Source organism: Empidonax traillii, unplaced genomic scaffold (genome assembly GCF_003031625.1).
Source record: "Empidonax traillii isolate 1590-97213 ecotype Southwest subspecies unplaced genomic scaffold, ASM303162v1 scaffold367:size622293, whole genome shotgun sequence".
Taxonomy (NCBI): domain Eukaryota; kingdom Metazoa; phylum Chordata; class Aves; order Passeriformes; family Tyrannidae; genus Empidonax; species Empidonax traillii.
The window spans coordinates 473,288-494,550 of record NW_020955560.1 but is presented as its reverse complement, the minus strand read 5'-3'; the positions used below and the strand labels follow the sequence as shown (position 1 = coordinate 494,550).

At 36.5% G+C, this 21,263-nt stretch overlaps 2 protein-coding genes across 17 annotated transcripts in view; one reads left to right on the top strand and one right to left on the bottom strand.

Moving 5' to 3' along the window:
* Positions 1-90: 90 nt before the first annotated feature.
* On the top strand, positions 91-4,507 carry LOC114061879 (exosome complex component RRP43-like). Its single transcript, XM_027892773.1, has 6 exons — positions 91-396; positions 467-512; positions 763-858; positions 1,411-1,532; positions 3,760-3,866; positions 4,286-4,507. Exons 2-6 carry the CDS (start codon positions 474-476, stop codon positions 4,399-4,401), a joined length of 480 nt encoding a protein of 159 aa, XP_027748574.1. The 5' UTR covers positions 91-396; positions 467-473; the 3' UTR covers positions 4,402-4,507.
* SUPT20H (SPT20 homolog, SAGA complex component) overlaps positions 4,427-21,263 on the bottom strand; it is a 32,882-nt gene continuing 16,045 nt past the window's right edge. For 3 of the 16 annotated variants that reach the window (XM_027892756.1, XM_027892755.1, XM_027892754.1), the window contains exons 15-23: positions 19,900-19,932; positions 17,855-17,972; positions 15,554-15,662; positions 15,164-15,322; positions 13,112-13,424; positions 12,020-12,174; positions 9,781-9,836; positions 6,527-6,632; positions 5,823-5,979 (exon numbers count right to left, since the gene is read on the bottom strand). In XM_027892756.1, the coding sequence (XP_027748557.1) occupies positions 5,831-5,979; positions 6,527-6,632; positions 9,781-9,836; positions 12,020-12,174; positions 13,112-13,424; positions 15,164-15,322; positions 15,554-15,662; positions 17,855-17,972; positions 19,900-19,932 (1,198 nt within the window). In that variant the 3' untranslated portion in view covers positions 5,823-5,830. Of the gene's footprint in view, positions 4,950-5,822; positions 6,345-6,526; positions 6,633-9,780; positions 9,837-10,844; positions 11,140-12,019; positions 12,175-13,111; positions 13,425-15,163; positions 15,323-15,553; positions 15,663-17,854; positions 17,973-19,899; positions 19,933-21,263 lie in introns of those variants that run through there. The other 13 variants (XM_027892759.1, XM_027892769.1, XM_027892757.1 and 10 more) reach the window with 11 other exon arrangements.

Sequence of the window (21,263 nt, the reverse complement as noted above, 5' to 3'; positions counted from 1 at the left end):
TATAAACAGAACATGGTAGTTAGGATAATGTGATTTTCCATGAAATATATAGTTTCTAAATACAGAGTACTACAAGTTCTTTAATACCATGAAATGTATAGTTTCTAAATATAGACAACTACAAGTTCTTTAATACCAACTCATGCATAACTTTAGTTTTGAAGGGAGTAGGGAGGCTTGATAGAAAAACTTCTGGTCTTGCCCTGCATTTGAAGTACATAAAATGGTATTAAGAGTGACTGTTATCTTACAACCATTTCTGATATCCCACTGCTTTTTTTAATACCTAGTACCAAATGTAGAGCTGCCATCCCTCCGTTCAGAGAGGTTTCGCTCCGGACCACCTGGTGAAGAGACTCAAGTAGCGAGCCAGTTCATTGCAGATGTGACTGAAAAGTAAGAACCAACTTAGTGAATTTAAGCCACAGACAACTCTACAAGACCTTATGCTCTGATCTTATTTTAGTTCACAGATGATAGTGAAAGAACATCTATGTATTGCAAATGGCAAGGTAAGTTGTATATCAAAGTGAGGAGGGGGATACTAACCATCTCAATGAGGCATTAAAGAAGGTGTCTGGGATTATAGGTTGTTTTGTTCTTGTTTTGCTTTTTAGTCTTCATAGCTTGGTTTACATCTGAAGTGTAAAAATTGCATTATAGAAATCAGTATCTGTATTCAATGTGCCCAGAATTTTCTTACATATTGCACCATTTGCTTAGCTGCTATGGTATCTCATATGTGCAATCCTGTTTTGATAGTTTGCTTGGGTGTTATACTGTGATATCATATGTCTGGACTATGATGGAAACCTTTTGGATGCCAGTCTCTTTGCTTTGTTAGCAGCATTAAAAAATGAGTAAGTCGTCCTTAGAGCAAGAGACATGTTCTGATTAGTGTTGCTTGGAGAAATGCGTTAGTTTTGAACCACGATTAATAGGTAACTGGTTCACAGTTAGGACCGTTTGTTTCCTGCCATTTCAATGCTAAATTACTAAAACAAAAAGTGGAAATGATGGTATGGGTGCCATAGGTGTGTAATAACTGGAAAGACTATATTCCTGGGTTTTACATGTCCAGTAGGCTTTTTGGGGAAAAAAAATACTTTTCTTAAACATGATTCCAGACTATTTTAATTGCATGGCATTTTGGAAGTAGAAAATGCTTCTGTGTAAGGAGAAATGCTTCTGTTACCTTGAGGAGAAAAATCAAATACTTCCTTTAACAGGTAGTCCTAAGCCAAATACTTTGCTTGAAATCAAGACTACCATTAACAAAGCCAAAATTCTTGATTGATTTCTGGTGTGTTGAAAGAACAGCTTAAATATTTCCGTAGTCTTGGACATCTTTAGGCCTGCTAAACCCAGCAATGTTTAATATTAGACCACTTCAATTTTTTCATCTCTTCAGTACAACTGCCATCAGTTATTATAAACGAAGAAACTGGTTTATCAGAAGGGAATTTAAAACAGAAGACTCCTTTGATTATCAGAAAGCATCCAATTGCCACATCATTTGCTATATTTGATGAGTAAGCTCGTAACTGTTTTGTACTTATGGAAACAACTGCATCTGTAAAAGTTGGAGTGAAAGACAGAGGATGCTACCAGTGATGCTTCTGCACTTCTAGTGATGAGTGTGCTGCCTCAGGCAGGGCTGTTTAACTCATCTTAAATCCAGGCCCCTCTTGTTGAACTGACCTGTAGTTCTGTGATGTGAATGAGGATGCAGAAAGCAGGACTGTTTCCCAACCTAAAAGACATGCTTAGAAATACAGGGGTAGGTATTTTTTTTAGGTTTTTGAAGTATATGTGAAATGAAACAATCTTAACATTGCAATTAATATTTTAGAAGCCTATATAAATAAGTGATATAAAAGATAGTAGTTTTTGAACAGCTTATACTAAGGATGTAGTCAACAGAGCAACTAAGAAGTAACAGTCCAGTTAGAACAACATAACCTCTGGATAAATGAAAACAAGAAGAAGTATGACCAGTATTCTTAAATCATTGTTCATATAGGAAAAGAATCGAATTATGACATTTCAAAATAATCACATCTGATAATTTACTCCTCACCTGAAATTGCTGACTGGCTCTTCATTAGTCCAAGTATGTTAAGGATATTTTCTGCTGCTGTTTGTAAGAAATGCAGTCATTGCTGGTGGCATCAATTTGAACGAAGAAAATGGCAAACAGGACAGTGTTCACTGTACTATTTAACATTTAGGTCTATTTAGAGATATCGGTGGTTTATGGCACATTAATCCCTATTCACAGAAGTAATTAGCAGGGCCTTTCACTCAAATAAGAGATAGGGTAGGGGAAGCAATAAACTCAAATGCTGGCCAAGTGATTACCAAAATTAATCAGGACAGTATTTTATTGGTACTTTAGAGTGCCTGTGTTAATTGCTTTAATACCAGTTCTGATGGGTCTGAAGTTTTATGTAGACTGAAAGTGAGAGAGTTTGGGTAATACACCAGACAGATACACAAATCACACTTACTTACACGTAGACAAAAAAATTTCCTTTGTAAGAAAGCTTTCCATGCATGTCTCTTGGGCTTTGTTTCCTTCACTGAAATCAACTGTTGCATCAGAAAAGCTACTTAAATCTCCCTTTAGCTCAACTAAAGATGGAGGGGGTGTATGCCTATGTTGTGTGGTTTGTTTAATTATCGTTTATTAGTTTTTCTACAGCTATTGACACGGCCCTCTAAATAAAATGCTTTACATACTCCAGCATTTAGAGGTATTTTTCTTCTGCGTAAAAGCCCTCCTTAAATAAATAAAACTTGCAGGTTGTTGGATAGTGTGGCCATGGGAGAGGAGCACTGGTGCAGAATGTGGTGCAGCTCCACAGCTGGCTCCTGGGGTGTTGACTTGTACATAAAAAATACATGACACATTGAACCCTTCACATGTCCCTGCATCACACAAAAGGTTGATGTGTCATAGTGCATGGAGTTAGACTTTAAAAAGCATTTTTGAACAGCGTAGGTAAGGACTTCTGTTTTTATTACTACTGCTATTAAATGGCAATCTGAAATACTGGTGAGGTTTAAAGTTCAGCTTTAAGTTCAACTTTTATTTGTTGAGCAAAGCTGGCTTATAGTTTATATCCTCTTTTTTTTTACCATTGATTTTGCTCTATTTTTATCTTAAATGGTACAAAATTAAGAATATTTAATCTCTCAAAGATATGCTGCATCATGTGATGTATGACAAGTTTATTTTGGATGCCTTAAGGACAGCTAAACACCCTGTAAATCCATTTTTTTAACCATTCCCAGGCTGAGTGATATAAGAGTTCTCTGACAAGAAAATGAGAACTACTTTGGTGAACTTACCCTTGGAAATGAGTTTTGCATTAAGGTGTCTGGTAGAGATTAGTGCCGCCTACACCCCGTGCCAGTCTTTGTGTAACTACAAAATAAGTGACTGCATCCTTCAAATTGCAGTTTAGTGGCATTTTCCTGCAATACACAGATGCCACAAATCTAGGAAACTTTAGGCATAAAGCTGCATTTTCAATAGACATATATAATTGATTATGTGGAATCTCACATAATTTTTTACTTTTTAATTTTTTTAAAATTGGTGCACTTTGGTAAGAAAGCAGGTAAGCCTGGGCACTAAATCCATCTCCAAGTATTTTGTAAGACTACAGTAAAAATTAATGTTATGTGTATTTTGCAATGATGTTAATGGAGCAATATGTACAAACATGTCTGCATGCATTTTGCTTTCACAAGCACATTACTCATTGTTGATCCAACTGCTGAAGAAGAAGATTTAGCAACTGGAACAGTAACTATTCACACTGATGAAGAAGGTAGACTATGTTCTGTCCATAAACCAGGTACTTCCAAATTTATTACAAAGAAAGCTATTGAGTTGATAACGTTTAGGTCAAGAAAAGACTAAGTACCTGCTCTGTTTTGTAAGATTTGGGTGCTTTATAGTAAGGAGTTTAATACTCATTAAATTACTTGTTCTTTAAATTAGTTTTTAAGATGGTGGCATGACTGAAGTTCAAAAAGAAGTCACAGCTTGACCTACATACAGCAGAGGATAGATTTTGAGCATGTCTCCTGTTACAGCTCTAGTTTGTTTCCATTATCCTTGCCTGAGGCTAGAGCTGGGAAAGCTGCATGCTCCCTATGAAAGGTGTTGGTCATGAGAATTACTGTATTAATACTCTCATTTGGAAATCACATTTAGAAATACATAACCGAAGAATAAGTAGAAAATCAAAAAATTGTTCCCTTTAATTTTTAGGTGGAAGTCCTCTTACAGAAGCCAAGCTTCAGGACTGTATCACCAGAGCAATTACAAGACACAAAGAAGTAAAGAAGCCAATAGACAAAGTAATAAAAAGTATAATGCCCAAGTGAACAAAAGGACAGAGCTTTTCAAAAATGGATTTGTAAAAATGTATTTGTTACAGTGTTCACAAACCTTTTACACTAAATAAACAAATACCAGTACTACCTTTACAAAGTTCATTTTTTCTAAAATGTTTTTCACCCTTATTCTATGTACAATGCTGTTAAGTGGTAAAAAATACAAGATAAAACATTCTGTTAAAAAATTTACTTAAGGAAACCAGACCTAGCTGCTTTATAGATGAAATTTCTAGGTTCTGTAGGGCTGGCTTCCAAAATCAGTTCATTCTTTTAGTGTAATGTCAAAAGTTAATTTTCCCACCAGTAATAAAAAACACTGATTTAACTTTAGGCTTTCTCCTTATTAATCTGAAAAAAATCCCCTTTGAATCAATTTTTTGGGGAGGAGGCAAGTCTCATGATTTTGGAGGGGCTGGTGTGCCTCTTTTCCTTTTACTTTTTGAGTGGCTGCCTGAATGCTGTTGATGATGCAGGTGAGCTGCTTGTGCTGCTGCTGCCGCTGCCATAGCCATTTGACGCTGCAAGAATCGCAACTGCTGCCATGAAGGAGAAGGGGGAGAAAAAGCTTGTTAGTGTTGACAATAAAGCTTTCACATCAGGAAGAATGAGAGGAAGGTGGGGGGGAGGGGGGAAGGTAGAAAAATGAGGAAGCACCAGGTTGACAAAAGGAACACACCATGTACTGGGGCAATGGGTACAGTCAAGCAGCACCAGTGGCACAGAAGCCTGCTGAGGGCACAGCTAACATTTTAAATGTGTATGTGCCCAGCTTTGTTTCTTTGCCCATTCTCTCCATTGCAGTAACTTCAGTAACTCAGCAACTTCTGGGAAAATTTGGTTACATTGTACATTTTTAACACAATACCTTCTCAGTGTGTGCATCGTATGTAATTTCTGTATACATTACAAAGAGGAGACTGTGTGCTGAAAAAATATTAAAATATTTTCATAAAGCATCTGGTTGACAGAATGGTAAAAGGAATGCTTTGTAGAGCTGTTGCTTCCATGTACTGATTGTAGCAGTGCTGCATTTGAACTTGCAGGTGCTTACATTCTATTGGCACCTGGCAGAACTGATTTAGATATGTGCCACAAGCACCCCTTGAATGTTGCAAATCAGGAATGTGGATGGCTTAAATGAATAAAAATAAATTCAGTGCTCCGAGCTGAGAGAACAACAAATTATAGATCTTGCATGATGATTTGACAAATTCACATTTGGTTGGTTGGTTGGTGTTTTTGTAACTTGTGAGACCATAGTGACATTAGTTAAAGAAGTCAAAAGGGCAAGATTTTTGATTTTGGAGCCAAGAATTGTATTTTTGGCTTTTTTTGTTTGGTTGGTTTTTTCTTCTTTTTTTTTTTTTTTTTTTTTTTTTTTTTTTTTTTTTTTTTTTTTTGGTTGGTTGTTTTGTTTTTAAACACAGTCAGAGTGAAGTTGCTGGATTACTTGTATCTGTTGCTGCTGCAAGGTTTGCTGCTGTTGCAAGGCAGAAGAGAGCTGGAGTCTCTGCTGAGGAAGGCTTTGCCCAGGTCTGTTCACGGCAGAGCCAAGCTGAGACAACACTAAGAAAGGAGAACGGGAAAGCAGGCAGGTCAAAGAGGTCAGGTTGAGTTTGTCAGGGTTGGGGAACGAAGACATAGGAATACAATGTAACATAGGAATACAGGAAAGGGGGATCAACAGAATTAGTTTCAGAATCAAATTGGAAACAGTGCAGAATAAGGTATACATGATATACATACTCTGTTAGAACATAGTTAGATTATGAAGTGCTTGTGGAGGCACAAAGAGGTTTCTCACACTGAATGTTAAGCACAGAGTTAAAGAATTATTCCTCAATGAAGTCTGGCATGAAAGTTCCCTGCATTTTCTTTTTATATTAAGCGTAGCTTATTTTCATGTGATACAATCAATTGACTGCACTTAACTGCCAAATAAAATAGAGCAGTGCATGTGTTAAAAGTCCAGTATCGTGTAATTCACATGTTGATAATAATAAATTGTTCTGATCTTGTTAACATATGACTTCTTTTAAGACCAAACTTCATTTCAGTGTGAATTTATCAATATACACACTTAACTACAAAAGGAGGCTCAGCAAGCACATACCTGTGGCTTGAGGTTGCATAAAATTCCCTACTCCGGTCAGGTTAATTACAGCAGCTTGTTGGGCAGATAATGCCTGATCTTGATTGGATGGACCTTGGTCAGACCCCTAGCAAAAATGAAAAGCTTGATCCTTATTACCAAACTTTGGTATCAATGAATAAGCTAACAAAGCCAGTGCGAAGGCAAACTTTTGAAGTGCCATTTAAAAACATTTATTGCTACGTCATCCAGCACATGTAGATGCAGGTTATAATGCAGTCACGACAAGTAGGACAGATGTTGATTGCGCCAAAACAGCTTTGTTTTGGTAGAAAATGGTACTGCACTTGTTACCCTGAAGACGTCCCATGTAGCTGTCAACTTCCCTGCAGTCTAGCAGAGACTGAACTTTATAGTTGTGATCTTATGACTATTTCCTGTCTCACTCCCAGCCCCAGAGTCTTCAGGTGACCCTGAAACCATCCACGTGCAAAGGTCCTAATCAATTAAAGTGTGCAAGCCCGACACTTTACTTTACCATGCTCATATTGTGCCACACATTCCTTAATTTCATAAAAAATATAAACTCTGCTTTTAAAATTGTATTTTCAGAAGAGAGTAGTTCTCAAGTAATCACTCGGAGTAAGTGCAGTCTGACAGTATCTCCTGAAGTCAAAGGGTGCTGAATAATGACCTCTTCTAGAACTTAAATTATGCATTGATTTAGAACATAGGGAAACAAAGCATTATGTTCACAATCCAAGCAAGCTGCATGGCTTATCAGTCAGATAAAGAGCTGGTGCATTCCAGGAGTTGTGATGCTTCTTTAGCATAACCATATGATATAATGCCACTAATATCTAAGTAAACCAAATCAAAAGATTGCACATTAAGACAACATCATCAACTCAGTGATGACTAAGACTTACAGAGTCACAGAACCACAATGTGGAGAAAACCGTAAGAATGACATGAGAATACATATATTCTGTTGGTAGCCAAGAAAATTGTTGGACTTTTAGGGCTTAGTTTGTTTCCACTAAGCACTATACACCATAAAACATTTGAGACAGGCATCTTGTTATGAACAGTCTACAGTTGCACATGGGAAATTATTATGACAAACTTCAGTATCCAGCAGAGACTATTTGGTAAGCAGAAATCTTGCATGTCTGGGAAGATGAACACAAAAGCAGAGCAGCTTGTTTTCCCAAACTGCTGGATGAGTGTTGGTAAAGATTTTTAAGTGCAGGTAGAACTAACCACTCAAAATTTGTCATTTTGAGAACAGGTCTTGAGAACAAGACTTTGGACTTTTTCAATGCTTAAAGCCTTTAACACGAATTACAAGTAGCAGTAGAGCAAATGTCTTAAGATTACAGCTTTAAAGCCAACTGATACTTCTTTTGGTGCAAAGAAAATTCTGTTGAACTACAGCAGTGAGGATGGTAAGCCAACTCACAGCAGTGTAAGCAGGAAGCTTTAGTTAACTCTGCAATAATCCTGGGTTTTGATTTTTTTTTTGTTCATCTGATGTATCTGCTAGTTATGATAAACATTAACACTAAGGTGATTTTACACCACTCATACAGTAGGCTGTCTCTCTTTATGATAAGAGTTAGAAAATGCTCAGCCAGTTGTTTTTTCACAGCCCTTCTATACAGGATACTAATGTAGGAGTATAACCCAGTTAGCAACAGAGCCACTGCAGTCTTTGTTGTTTGAGAAGATTTAGAAGGAAGACTTTCCTCCCTCACTGCTACAGATCTGTTGGGTAAAGGCTCATTTACTTGTGAAGATGGAGAGAATTGGAGAAACTGTTTTATCCATGCACCCCAGACTGAGAGCTGTTAGCACATACCTATTCTCCCTGTTGCTGAGGACTACAGGTTGTGGGCTGCTGAGATTATTAGGTAGAAATGTGTGTGCTGCTGCTGCTGGAGTGGGTTAAAAATAAATGAACCACCTGGAAGCTGTTGAAGATTTTAAAAAAAAGGCATAATCCAAACTGCTGAGTTTCCTGCTGTTCTAGGATGAACATAACATTGATAATGACATACTCCCTAGAGGTTTGGTTTTTGTTTTCTTTTTTAAATCCTTTAAAATCAATAAGTTTACAATTGCTGCTGTTTATGAAAAAGTCTTATGTTTTGAAAACAAATTTGCGTGAAATTGTAGTGAGATATGTCCACAGAAAAATACATTTTAATTATTCTAATTAAAACAGTATTGTACTGAAACTGAAAATGTAAATGTTAGCCTTCAAAAGCCCTGGATATCGTTTCCAGTTTCAGAATATTCTACTGAGATGATAGTGAGATGGCCTTGATTCCTCTTCCTTACCCCAGCTTTAATTGCACTGATTTCGGCCAAATATTCTTGGTGTATATGAGTGGTAGAGCTAGCTTGAAAGGATGTACTTCAGTGTGGAGTCACACAAATACAAATATTTAGATCTATAAAGAGCTCTACTCTGGTATAATTGCCTCCTGTGCCTCCCTTTTCCCTGTTTCTGGCATGTGTACAGGAGTGGGAGAAGGAAGTGGCAAAGCTACAGCTGTTCTTTCACTGGTAATAATTTTTGAAGCATGGTGCAGCACACATGGATCACTGTGGCTGCAGTTCTGCACCTGTAACTGGCAGCTGACTTCAAGATCTGGGAACTCTACCCAGTTCCACAAACAGTCCCTGTTCTGCTTTTAAATGCAACTCTGGCACAATAAGCAATATTCTGCTCATGTTTGTATTTGTACGCATGCTTAGTGGAAAGAAAGCATTTATAGACCTTCTAAACTCCCTATCTTACATGAGCTTCTATTTCCATTACCAGAAACTCTTTAAACCTATTACTGTACTTACCTGGGCATGCTGAGCTCAGGTTTTAGGCATTCTATGTGTAACCCCTGGTACTGTACTGTTTTGTACAGTATAATCATAATTTCAGTATAGAGAAAGATTTGCAATAAGAGTTTAGGCAAATCCTGAAAACAGAAGATTGTATTTTAGTATTAATCTTTTGAATTCAAATGTCAGCATTTTTAGATTGTTACTGAAAATTAACTGCTTTGTTCTGAGCTAGGAATATAATTTCCACCTGGTATCTCCATGGATGTAGCTTTTTCTCTTATTCTAAGAATTTTAAATAAGCAAATAAAATTTGCAGTAAATGGTCTGACCAACTGGCTCCAAAGATCTGTGCGGGGCAGTGCAGTAAACAGGTCTCTATAGAAAGATAAGAAATTATCATTCTTATTGTGTCCGAGTATATCAATTACCTGTAGAAGATTTAAGGGCCGAAGATTTGATGTATTTTTCAAACCAAAGGGGCTGCCTGTTAAAGAGAACATCTTTTCATTAGTAGGGAGTCTTTACTCAGTTATATTTGTGTATTGCAATACACCTTTCCACTGGGACTGTTTCTAAACATTTGGAAGTTGTAAAACTGGCAAGTGTAAATTTTGTATTTAACACAATGCCGCATTTTCCATAATGTAAAGCTCATAGTTATTCAGACTCAAAGTACAAGAGAGCTGTATTTCTACTAAACACCGTACCTTGTAACCTATAACTTGCTAATGCATTTACACAAAGGTGAATGGAGAATCCTAGCAGTTACTCTTCAGTGATTCTTATTCTGCCTTTAAAAACTTTTACTATTTGTACAGTAAATCCAAAAAAGTCCACGGTCTCGATGAAATAACACACTCTCAGTTTATCAACCTTTAACAGAAAATAATTCCACACAAAATCTGAGCAACTCTCCAGTAAGCCAGCAGCTCTCAAGCAGAACCCCTGGAGGTCCAGCTCAGCTCACTACTCCCATCTGTTTTGTGGGCAACAGCATAGCATAGAAAAATCTGTGACACCAAACTGTAAAAGTTGGTAGTGCTTGAAAGGACAGAGTTAGACTAAAAGCAATCCTAGTGAATTGAACAAATGGTCCAAAATTCATTAACACTGAATTTAAAAAAGACAAATGAACAAGTACAAACTTGTAACTAGCTTTGTGTCTATACAGCAAGAAAAGACAAGAGAAGTTACAATAAGTCACAAACGTATCCAAGTCATTCATATCACAAACTACAGAGGACAGAAAAAAAAAGAACTTCTTCAGAAAGTTTACATTTATAAAATTCACTGTCACAAGATGCTGTAGGTTCCAGAAATATAAATGGGTTCAAAAACCAATTAGATAAATCCACAGACCAGAAATCTAGCATGGGATATTAAGCACAAAGATCCATGTGGATATTCTTCAGCTTCGAAAGTCTCAAAGCTGTAGATTGCCAAAAGAGGTACAGTTGTATAAAGGGATTGTTTTACTTCACACTTTTGCCTCATCTTAAACTCTTTCCTCAGTATCCTCTAATGGCAACTGGCAGGGACAGAATATAAACTGGATGGATTTTTGGCTTAAACCAGTAAAGCCAATCTTATGTTAATGTAACGCTGTTGCAAAAAATAACAGATAAAAAATAGGCAGACCTCATTTGGGGAAATGTTAACAGGAATGTTGTGAAAGAGATGAGATGCATTTATTCTGCTGTGCTCCACAGTGGTAAATCAGCCAAGCTCAGGCTTGTGTCCAGTTTTGGTTATCACATTTTAAGAAGGATGTAAGCAAATTGGACAGTCTAGAAGAGAGTGACAGGATTATGAAAGGTTTGAAAAATACGACCTATCAGAAAGAGAAGACAAATGTGGGACATGACAGCATGTTTGATATTTAGAAGGTAAAGGGTGAACGACCATTTTTCATGTCTGAAAGGTACAGGAGAAAAAAAAATAACTTGTAGTTAAGGGTATGCACTGTAATTAAAAGGAAACATTTTGCACGGATAATAAACTACTCCAAACAGCTACTGAGGAAGATTGGAATCTTCTTTAGTGAAGGTATTTAAAGACAATTTAGATAAACGTTAGTTCTGCATGGTTTAGACAGATTTGACTGTCTTAGCATAAGGGACAGATATCTTGAAGTCTCCCATCATTCTCATTCTATAATCATACATTAGGGTTTTTTCTTTACTGTATGTTCAGAAAAAATAAACTGAGAATTTAAATTGGGCTTTTAAGATTTATATAGTCACACTTGAAGGCAATAAGGGATTACTTAATTATTGTACTAGAAGAAAGTAGTACCAGGGACAGAATAGAGTGCCTCACACATTTAAAAAGTGAGGTCTCTTTCTAAATTCAGTCATGCCCTTTCTCTGGCAGTTATCATTATCAAAGTTGCATTTGAATTTGGAATTTCTCTCAAACTTCCTACTGAGTGTACCAAACAATCCAGGTTTTGAGAGTGTATCCCCAGTCTAGCTCACCGAAAATCAACTTCAAACGATCTCCAACACTGTCTATACTTTGAATGCAAAAACACATACGTTATTCCTGAGCTCCAGCCATCAAAAACACAATCTATTCACACAATGGCCACTTTCATCCATTTTTCTCACAAAATGTTCTCACGCTGTCCCTATCTGAAGGGTGGCTTTTCAACTGAGTCACACTGACCTGCTTGAGAGGCAGACTGCATTGCAGCGGGCAGCGCACTTGGTACCAGACCTCCTGATGGTAAAATGCCACTCAGATTTATACCTGCAGGGGCTATGGCACCAGTGTTGCACCCCAGCATAGGGTTTGAACCACTCATCAGGGACTGTGCTCCACTGTAGAAGAGGAAAGACAACACATCAAATCCAAGTGGCACTAGTGAATCTGAGTAAATTTTTTCCCTCTATCTTATGGCAAGTAAATCAATTGTTTGTTGTAAATGGGATTATGGATAGAGCATCAATGCAGCATGAAAAACCAATTGTTTTTGCCTAGAGCATAACATATATGTTCCATATTCTCAGCATATAAAGGTTTTTTAATTCTAAGGTATCAGCTAAGGACAGTAAACCACAAGCAATTCTTTTATTCTAGAAACACTAAAAGATCAACAGTCTTCAAAATGGTTGTACTACCTTAAAAGGTTTTTGTTTTCTTTTTGCCTTGTAGAAAATATCTGCAATTTATCAACAGTGATCACCTGCTGAACACCTTAGATGAATAATTCAAGTGTCTGATACTTGCAATGGAGCACACCATGTGTCTTATACTGACTATCTTAATTGCAGAATTTCATTTAGTTTAAAAAGCAGTTCATATTTCAAATTATTCTTGACAGCATTTATTATTTTCTTCAAACCACAAAGTGAGTTTTAAGGACTGAAGAATGTTTACTTCAGTGTTTGTTTAAATTGATCAAAACAAATCTGTTTCCATTTTTCATTTAAATTGGTCTGCATATGGTATTCTACCTCCTCTCAGACTAACACAAGTTTTCAAACTTTAAGAGTAAAACCTCAGAAACCAACTGAGGTTAAGCCTTAAGAAATATGACTCCAAAAAGATTAATGTAATAAACGTCTTTCTATTTGAGAAATAAAAATAGCTTCTAATGGCTCTTCACTTTGTAATTACAATAAGTGAGTGACCTTTTTGTATTGCAAATTCTGAAATTTATCTACCCTAATGGATGGTGGACAGTCCTGGACCGCTCTCCCCCTCCCACCAACCAACCCACGGCAAATTAGGAAACCATCATAACAAAAGACTTACCACACAGAGCCCACTACATTGATGAAGTTAAGTCCTGCAGGGTTTGCCATGACCTGGGTGGAGGTTGTTCCTGTAGTAATGGATGTTACCATGGTGGAAAGAGGAATGGTCATTACAGGCAATGCCTGGCTCAGAGACATTTGCTGCTGAGCAAATGGGGTTAACAAAGTGGGCTGAGGGGTGAAGCCTGAATCTTGGGGAGTAGGGGTGGCAGAAGGGGTAATAGGAGTTGAGCTCTGAGCATCAGGAGGGTGTGGGGTCGATGAAGGGGTGTTGGTTGGAGTAGGAGTAGATGGTTTAGGAGTTCCAGACCCTGCTCATTGAGAAAAATAAAAAGTGCTAGTTCGTTATAAAAGGCCAATCCTTTTTGTATAAGATTAATGGAATCTTACTTAGCACTGACAATTTGTTCTTTTTTAGACTGCAAGTGTTAATTTCTGCATGGCACGAGTGTTGCAGCACGCACTCATTGTTAAGGATGCAGTATAATCACAAAGAAAACCCATTCTCCATGCTTCGTTCCTTATGGCATATGCTGATTTGTGTCCTCCTTTAAGGCTTCCATAATTTATCGTACATTAAGTCATAACTCCATTCAGGAATACTTACAACAATTTCTTACTTCCACCTTTACCTAATTAATGTTTTTGTCCTAAACTGTTAAACATATACTATATATGCACTGTCTGCACAATAGCATAGTGTTAAAAACATATGGAAAACAACAGAGCCAACAAAGAACATGTCCTTTTTCAATCATCATGGGGTTGATCTAAATTTAATCAGATAGCTAAACTGCCATCTGCTAAATTTGAATCTAATAAAAAGCAATTATATAAGAACCAGAGGATAATATTGCATCTTTAAAAGCTACTGTGCAATTCCTTCTGCTTAAATGTAGCATGTACAACTGTATTTGTTGTGGATGCAGTAGCCAAAGTTTATCAATAGAAAAACAAAACATAACCCCCCCAAAAACTTGAGTTGTTTTTTTTTGTTTTCCTTTTTTTTTTTTTTTAGCTTTCATGTCCTGCAGAAAGAAAGGAAATAAATGTAAATGGTGACCAGAGCCTTAGTGTAACAACTGCATGCAGCAGATTTACACAATTCATAGCACTAACATAAAACCAAAGTCAATACGTTAGAAGAAAACTTTTATAGGTTTTCTTTTTTTTCTTTGTGCAAAACAAGAAGGTAGAAAATTTACACCTTTTGAGCAACCCAGTTTTTAAATTATTCAATGCAAAAAGCATTGTTATAATACTGTGCAGGATACTGGAATGTGCAGTGTAAAATTATTTGTAAGAAAACTGAGAAACTGAAGATATGGTTTCCTCTTTGTATAAATCTGTTCATGAAATGGCTCAAGACACATATGTATTTTAAACTTTTTTTTTACAATCTATAGCTATTACAACAATGAACCTATAAGTGTTAATGAAAATACTTAAATTAGGACATCACTTCTGATTGAAATTTGCATTTTAACACCTCAGGATATGGTGCTATCAGCAGCAGCATCACCACCACACTTACAATCAGCAATGATTTGTAAAACAGTGTAGGAGTGTTTTTAAAAAATCATCTTATCGTTTATTGTATCATCACCTTGGGACTGATCAGATTATATACATACATAGATACACAACTGCACCAGTTCCTATAACATTTAATAAACTAGATGCTTAAATTATGTAAAGGCAAACTGATCTAACATACTGTTTTTACACTGGAGGAAAAAAATCTACACTTTGGAATTTTATCACATCATCTACCAGCCTTTCATGTATGAGGAGATCATGCTAATTGCATAAAATGTATTAAAACGTATACACAGAGGGTGCATACATATATATACAGAAAACAAACACAGTTACAATAAACAGAAAATACATACAGTGAACAAGAGACCTGCCTAAAGCTGCACAACTTATACAATTTAGGGTACACTGTACACTTTAAGTTTCATCATTCCACAGGTTAAGAAGTTTATCTCAGGAAGCATTTACGCAAAAGCCTAAGATTTAATGGAGAATTTAGGTCGTGACTCACTTTGTGAAGAGCTCGCAGGAGACATGGCAGCTGGAGAGAGCATGCTAACTTGATTAAGATCCATAGACTGTTTCCGAGAAAGACCTGGAGGCTTAGAAGGAGGAGGAGGAGTTGGGGATTTTAGATGGCCACTTGACTGTTGTGAACTAAAAATATTACCTGAAAAAGCATAATTAAAATATATTATTGTTTTGTGAGTACAGATTGACTCAAATATTTGTTAGGATACAATTTTGTAGTCAATATAATCAGAAATCAAAAAAAAATATGCTCTTCTCACAGATGAGATACTGGTATTTTTTTTATTAAATCTTTACTATAGGGATATTCTGTAATTTTACAATGGGCAGAACACGCAAAAAGGAGAGGCTTGAGTCAATAAATAATTACCTGAAGAACTACTTCCTGAACTTGAAGGTAATTTGATAGGAGGAGGTCGGTGTTTTACACCTTTCCCCAGCACTGAAGACTGAACAGAACCTGATATGCTTTCTGGCTGCTGGGAGGAAAGAGAAATTAACACTACCACAGCAATGATGTGAGCTTCCACACAGTTGACAGAAAGACAATTCAATAATTTGTATTAAGACATCTCAAAACCATGACAAAATTCCCTTCAAACATTTCAGATTTTTATGTATTTATTTAAAAAAACTTAACCTATGACCAACTCCCTTTATCTAAAGTGTTTACTATCAAGAAGGAGCACGAAAGTGCTGGTAAAAATTGAAACTGAGCAAAATAAAGTCATTAAGGAGTTTCACTTTTCTCCATGTCTGAAATCCTTTAGTAATTTTCACAAATGCAAGAGTGACAAATGCACTTGAAGTAAAAGAACACTTTGGTTTTACTTGAAAAATTGTGTAATTTCATTCATTCCCTCTGCCATTTCCAACCAAGACAGATTTAAAGAACAGGATCAGAGTTCCTAATTCTAGGAATAGGATTTTAAATACATTCAGCAAAATCCTGAATGCACAGAAATCAAGACACGTTTCCCCACTGGCTTCAGTGGGATCAAAACTTCATTAATGTTTTTAGAGGGAAGATGCTCCCTTTTTATTTGCTCTTAAAATCTACTTATCAGACTATCTGAACATAACTTCAGCTACTTGACTCGGTAGTTTGCAGTCACTCACAACAGACCTAAATCCGTAACTCCAATAGCTGACGCTGTCAAAAGACTCAAGTATGAAACATATTTACAGTTATGGATAGTCTATGTATTTTTACATATAAAGCACGTATCCACAAATGAAAGTAGTGTCTAAACAAACATACAGCCAACAAACTGCTGAAACTAGAAAATGAGGCTGTTGATATGGTGAATGGAATATTTCAATGCTGGAGCCTAAATCAGATGTGCATGGGTTGAGAAATCAGGTCATTCTGCATTGTGCAGAATCACCCTTTTTGGCAAGCTTAGCTCCCACTGATTCTCAGTAATAAGAGAGTCCCTTTAAGTGTTTCTAATTGCTTGCTTATAAAAAAGAATCTTATGATGAAAATTTTGAGGACTACCTTTCTCTTCTCCTACTAAAATCTGCCTTCTTGGTTTTGAAAATAAAGACTAATGCCCCATTCCAAAGGTGACAAGACCATTGAATACAGTAAACCTGAGTAACTTTGGTCCAGATTTTGGTGGGGGCTTGCACAGGCAGGCAAGACGACTTCTGCAAGTACCCTCCCACCCCAAGTTATTATATGGTTTTAATGCATACATACCCATGTGCAAGTACATGCCCGTATGTGTATACACATAAACATTCGTATACCTTTCTGCAACTGCTGGCCTTGGAATGCTGCTGGTCTGGCTGACACCAAGAACTACCTCTTTCACAGCAATGCTGTTGGAGTTTAAAACTAGGTATTTAGGGGACGATGTAGCTAAGGAAATAGCCCAACAGATACAAATCTCATTTACTACTTGGAGCCTAAATACAGCTCACTTCTAAAGTACTGAATCTGACCAACAAAGCCAGAAGCAGAACGTAAAACAAGGGAATGCCAACAAGCAGGAAAATTTAGGAATACAATGAAATATATACATTTAAAAGTTCCTGGGTTTTTTTTGTTTGCTAGTTTTTTGTTTGAGTTTGGGTTTTTTTTTCTTGTTTTGTTTTGTGTTTTCCTCTTCAAAGTAAAGTGAAACTAATTTTAATTTTTAAAGGTAAAAGAAGTTTAGCTACTCCATATCCTTCTGTGTTTACTGACCTGCAAGATAAAACACATAGCTGCATTTTACTATACTGCTCTGTGAAAGGTTCATCTGAACAGGGGAAAATGTTAAAACAAAATCTTGGAGCTAACTACGCTATACAGAGCCAAAAGACCCCCGAAACATCTAAAAGACAACATCTGAACACTGAAAACAAACGCTTTAACTCTTCCAAGGAATGATCGTGACCACAACACATTTAAAAATTCATTCAGGCTGACATTTTAAGGTTATTTTACTTTTAAATGTGGATAGCAAAAATTATACTGAGATTAACTTGGGTGGTTAGAGCACATGCTAATAATACCAAGGTCATGCTGCGATTCCCGTATGGGTCATTCACTTAAGAGTTGATGATCCTTGTGGGTCCCTTCCAACTCTAAAGATTCTTTGAAACAAACAAAGCAATCTTTGAAATTCTAGTAATTCAGTAATTAAGGGCAACTAAAAAATGTGTGGCTGAATAAACTCACTTCCATTTCCTTCCCTGGAGAAAGATGACTAAGATTGACTGATCCACTTGAGTTATGAAATATTTTCACAGGACATTTAGCTTCACTTTGTACTAACTCCTGATACTGGTTCACCACCCTGAAACAAACAATGAGGACATAAAAAGATTAACAACTTTTAATGTCTAAAGCAGATACATATATAAAAAACACAAAATTGCATATGTTATGGTCATATATTTTATATATTATGTAAGCATATCTCTATATAAAATCGATATGCACATACATAGAGATATAAATATTTTTTATATATCTTTCTACATTACGTTCCTGGACTCTTAGGTTTATTCCATTTTACCTTTTAATCCCTGTCTTTTTTTTCTGATGCAAAATACAATGTAAGAAACACTTTTAGAGGAATATGGAAAACAGTAGATAGAGTAGTTCCCTTCCTGAAAGCAACTACAGGTCTTTGGGATTTCAGTCAATGGGGATCCCATTCCTTTCACAGAGGCCCAGAATCTTTTATAAAGGTGTCTCTTCTGCTTATGCTCCCTGTGGAGCAGTCAAACCCTCCTTTAACTTGACGTCTATGTCAGATGAGGAGTCTAAATGCAAGGGATGAACAATCACTCCTCTTCGAGCATCATGACAGACATTTGAAAAAGCATCAATAGCATCAGGCAAACAAATTTAAAATACTGTTCTATCAAATCAAATACTACATCTCTACTAATCTTAGACAACCAAGTTGAGAGAAAACTGTTTCACAAATATGAGCAGATCACACAAAGTGACATTGCAGATTTCAAAAATCAAGCTGAAGTGCTGTTGTCACTTACAGACCAAACCTCAATGAAAAAGTGATGGAATATTCTATTATCTTACACTTAAACATAATGAACTACACTTTATTTTGGTATAGCACTGATTCTGTAATATGCTGTTACTTGACTAATGTAGACCCAAGCAAGGGCCCTGAGATACACAACAGAGGAAAGGGTGCAGCATACTTTTTTCAGCAATTAGATTTCAGACTGACTGAAAATTACAGCAGAATTAAGATGCCAAAAAAAAATGCCATGTACTCAAAAAGGTGGTCCTGCCCTCCTCTGTTGTTGCATCTTGTCCTAGTCCCTGAAATCCAATTTTGATTCTGACAGAAGGACTTGTGCAATCAAGTGACAAGCGGGATCAGGAAACCAGTCCCAGTTACAACTAGGTCCCTGTATTATTGTTTTAGTTTTCAGACAGCCAATCCCCCAATTCAGCTTACAGAACAAACAGCAAAAGTTTCAGCACAAAGGAGGCAGGAGAGAATATAAGCAAAGGGTTTCTCGATCAAAATCACCTATTCAAAAAAAGAACATGATTACTGATTTTTGATCAAATCAAAGACTCATTTCCCTGCCAGGCACATAAGATAGGGATAAGAGCTATGGCATGCACATTAGCTCGAGGTATCCTATGGAGGCACAAAAACACAACTGCCTTTGACAGAGGTTGCTTTATAAAGGTTCTGTGTTCATATGCACAGGTATCTAACATGATGCCTGTTAACAATCATTTGAAAAAAAACATTTATGCCCATTATCCCTGAACTGCTACTCCTACTCATTCTATGACTAAAATATACTGAAAAGCGGTTTTATTACTTGCTTCTCTAGGATAGCTGAATCAGTTAATGCACAACCCACAAAAGCAAGTTGTATAAATTTTAAGTCTTAGATTACACTTCAAATGACAAGTTCAAATGTACCATTTCCATGACTGGTAATTTACCATACAAAATGTCAGGATGGAATTCCTGCTAAGTGCTCTCAGAGTCTCAGAGTACAACAAACTGTACTCACATATTTGATTTCCTCTATTCTTTCTTGCTCCTTAAATACAAAAACTACACACTATATTCTACTTCTTATGATGATTAATTTCCTCTTATTTCTCCTCATCTGTTCTGCATCTGTTTCCATAACCATAACATTAGCAGTCATAATGGCTAAAAGGAACAAATTCATTATTTGACATCAAACCAAATGGCTGTATATACTATATTAAATTACCTTTCAGCATCAGTCTTCGAACCAATAAGGAACCTAAAATGTAAAATACATTTTCAGTCATGAATTGGACTAAAAGATCATATTTTTAAAATCACAAGACTTCAAACAAATGTCAGTGCTGCCTTTTTTTCCAGACCTGCTCAAAATACAAGTGAGAATGTATCCACTCAATGGACTGGGTATTATTCAGTATTGAAATACATACTTGACTTCCAAACTATATATACGATATACACACATGGTCTAATATAGTCTCCTTTAGGAGTAAATTACCTACAAAGAAAGAGGCAGAGTATGGAAGTTTTGGATCTTATATTTTCAAAAAAATGGACCTAACTGCTAGAGAATTGTAACTGTAAAGTACAAAATTATGTATAAATCAACAAATCATTATGCTCACACTGAAATATAACTGTCCTGAGGGTATGTCAAAAGCAGCCCTACCCACAATATTTTAGCACATATTTTGTTTCCATTGTTTGATTTCACTTATGCAAATTCCAATTCCCAGTGATTTTCCATCCCTCCTAAATAAGTATTTCTCTTTTGCATAACACTTTCAGCTTGCAAACTTATTACGGCAATGACTCATTAATACTTTTTTCCTCTCTCTCCAGCTCCAAAAGTAAGAAAAAATATTTTAAAAACAATGTTTTATTTTACTGAACAAATTTTATTTTGTATGACTATTTGCTAATGAGGAATTATCCAAGTTTTGATGAACTTTAGTTGGCAATGTCTTAATGATGAATTCCAACATCCCCTCCCCCAGGCATCTAATACCTCTAAATCCATTTAACTCCCAGCGTTATTACACAATTCTAAGCTAGCACTGCTGTTTTAGGAAGATAAATTCTAAGTATTTGTGCTGGTTTTGGCTGGGGTAGAGTTAACTTTCTCCATAGTAGCTGATATAGAGCTGTGTTTTGGATTTGTGATGAAAATAGTGTTAATAATACATGGGTGTTTTAGGTATTCCTGAGCGGTACCTACAAAGTTCCTTTTTGTCTCTCAACAGCAAGTGGGCTTGAGATTCACAAGTTGGGAAGTGATACTGCAAGGACAGCTTACCCATGATATTCCATATCATATGGCATCATGTATAGCATAGAAAACCAGTGGAAAAAGAAAGAAAAGGGGTAGGGGAGTAAAAGAAAAGGGTGATGGTGTTTGTCTTTCCCAGTAATCATTAGGTATGATGGGGCCCTGCTCTCTCTCAGACAGATGAACACCTGCCTGCCCACGGGAAGCAGTGAATAAATTCCTTGCTTTGCTTTGCTTGCGTGTGTGGGTTTTCCTTTACCTATTAAATTGTCTTTATCTCAACCAACAAGTTTCCTCACTCTTACCCTTCCAATTCTTTC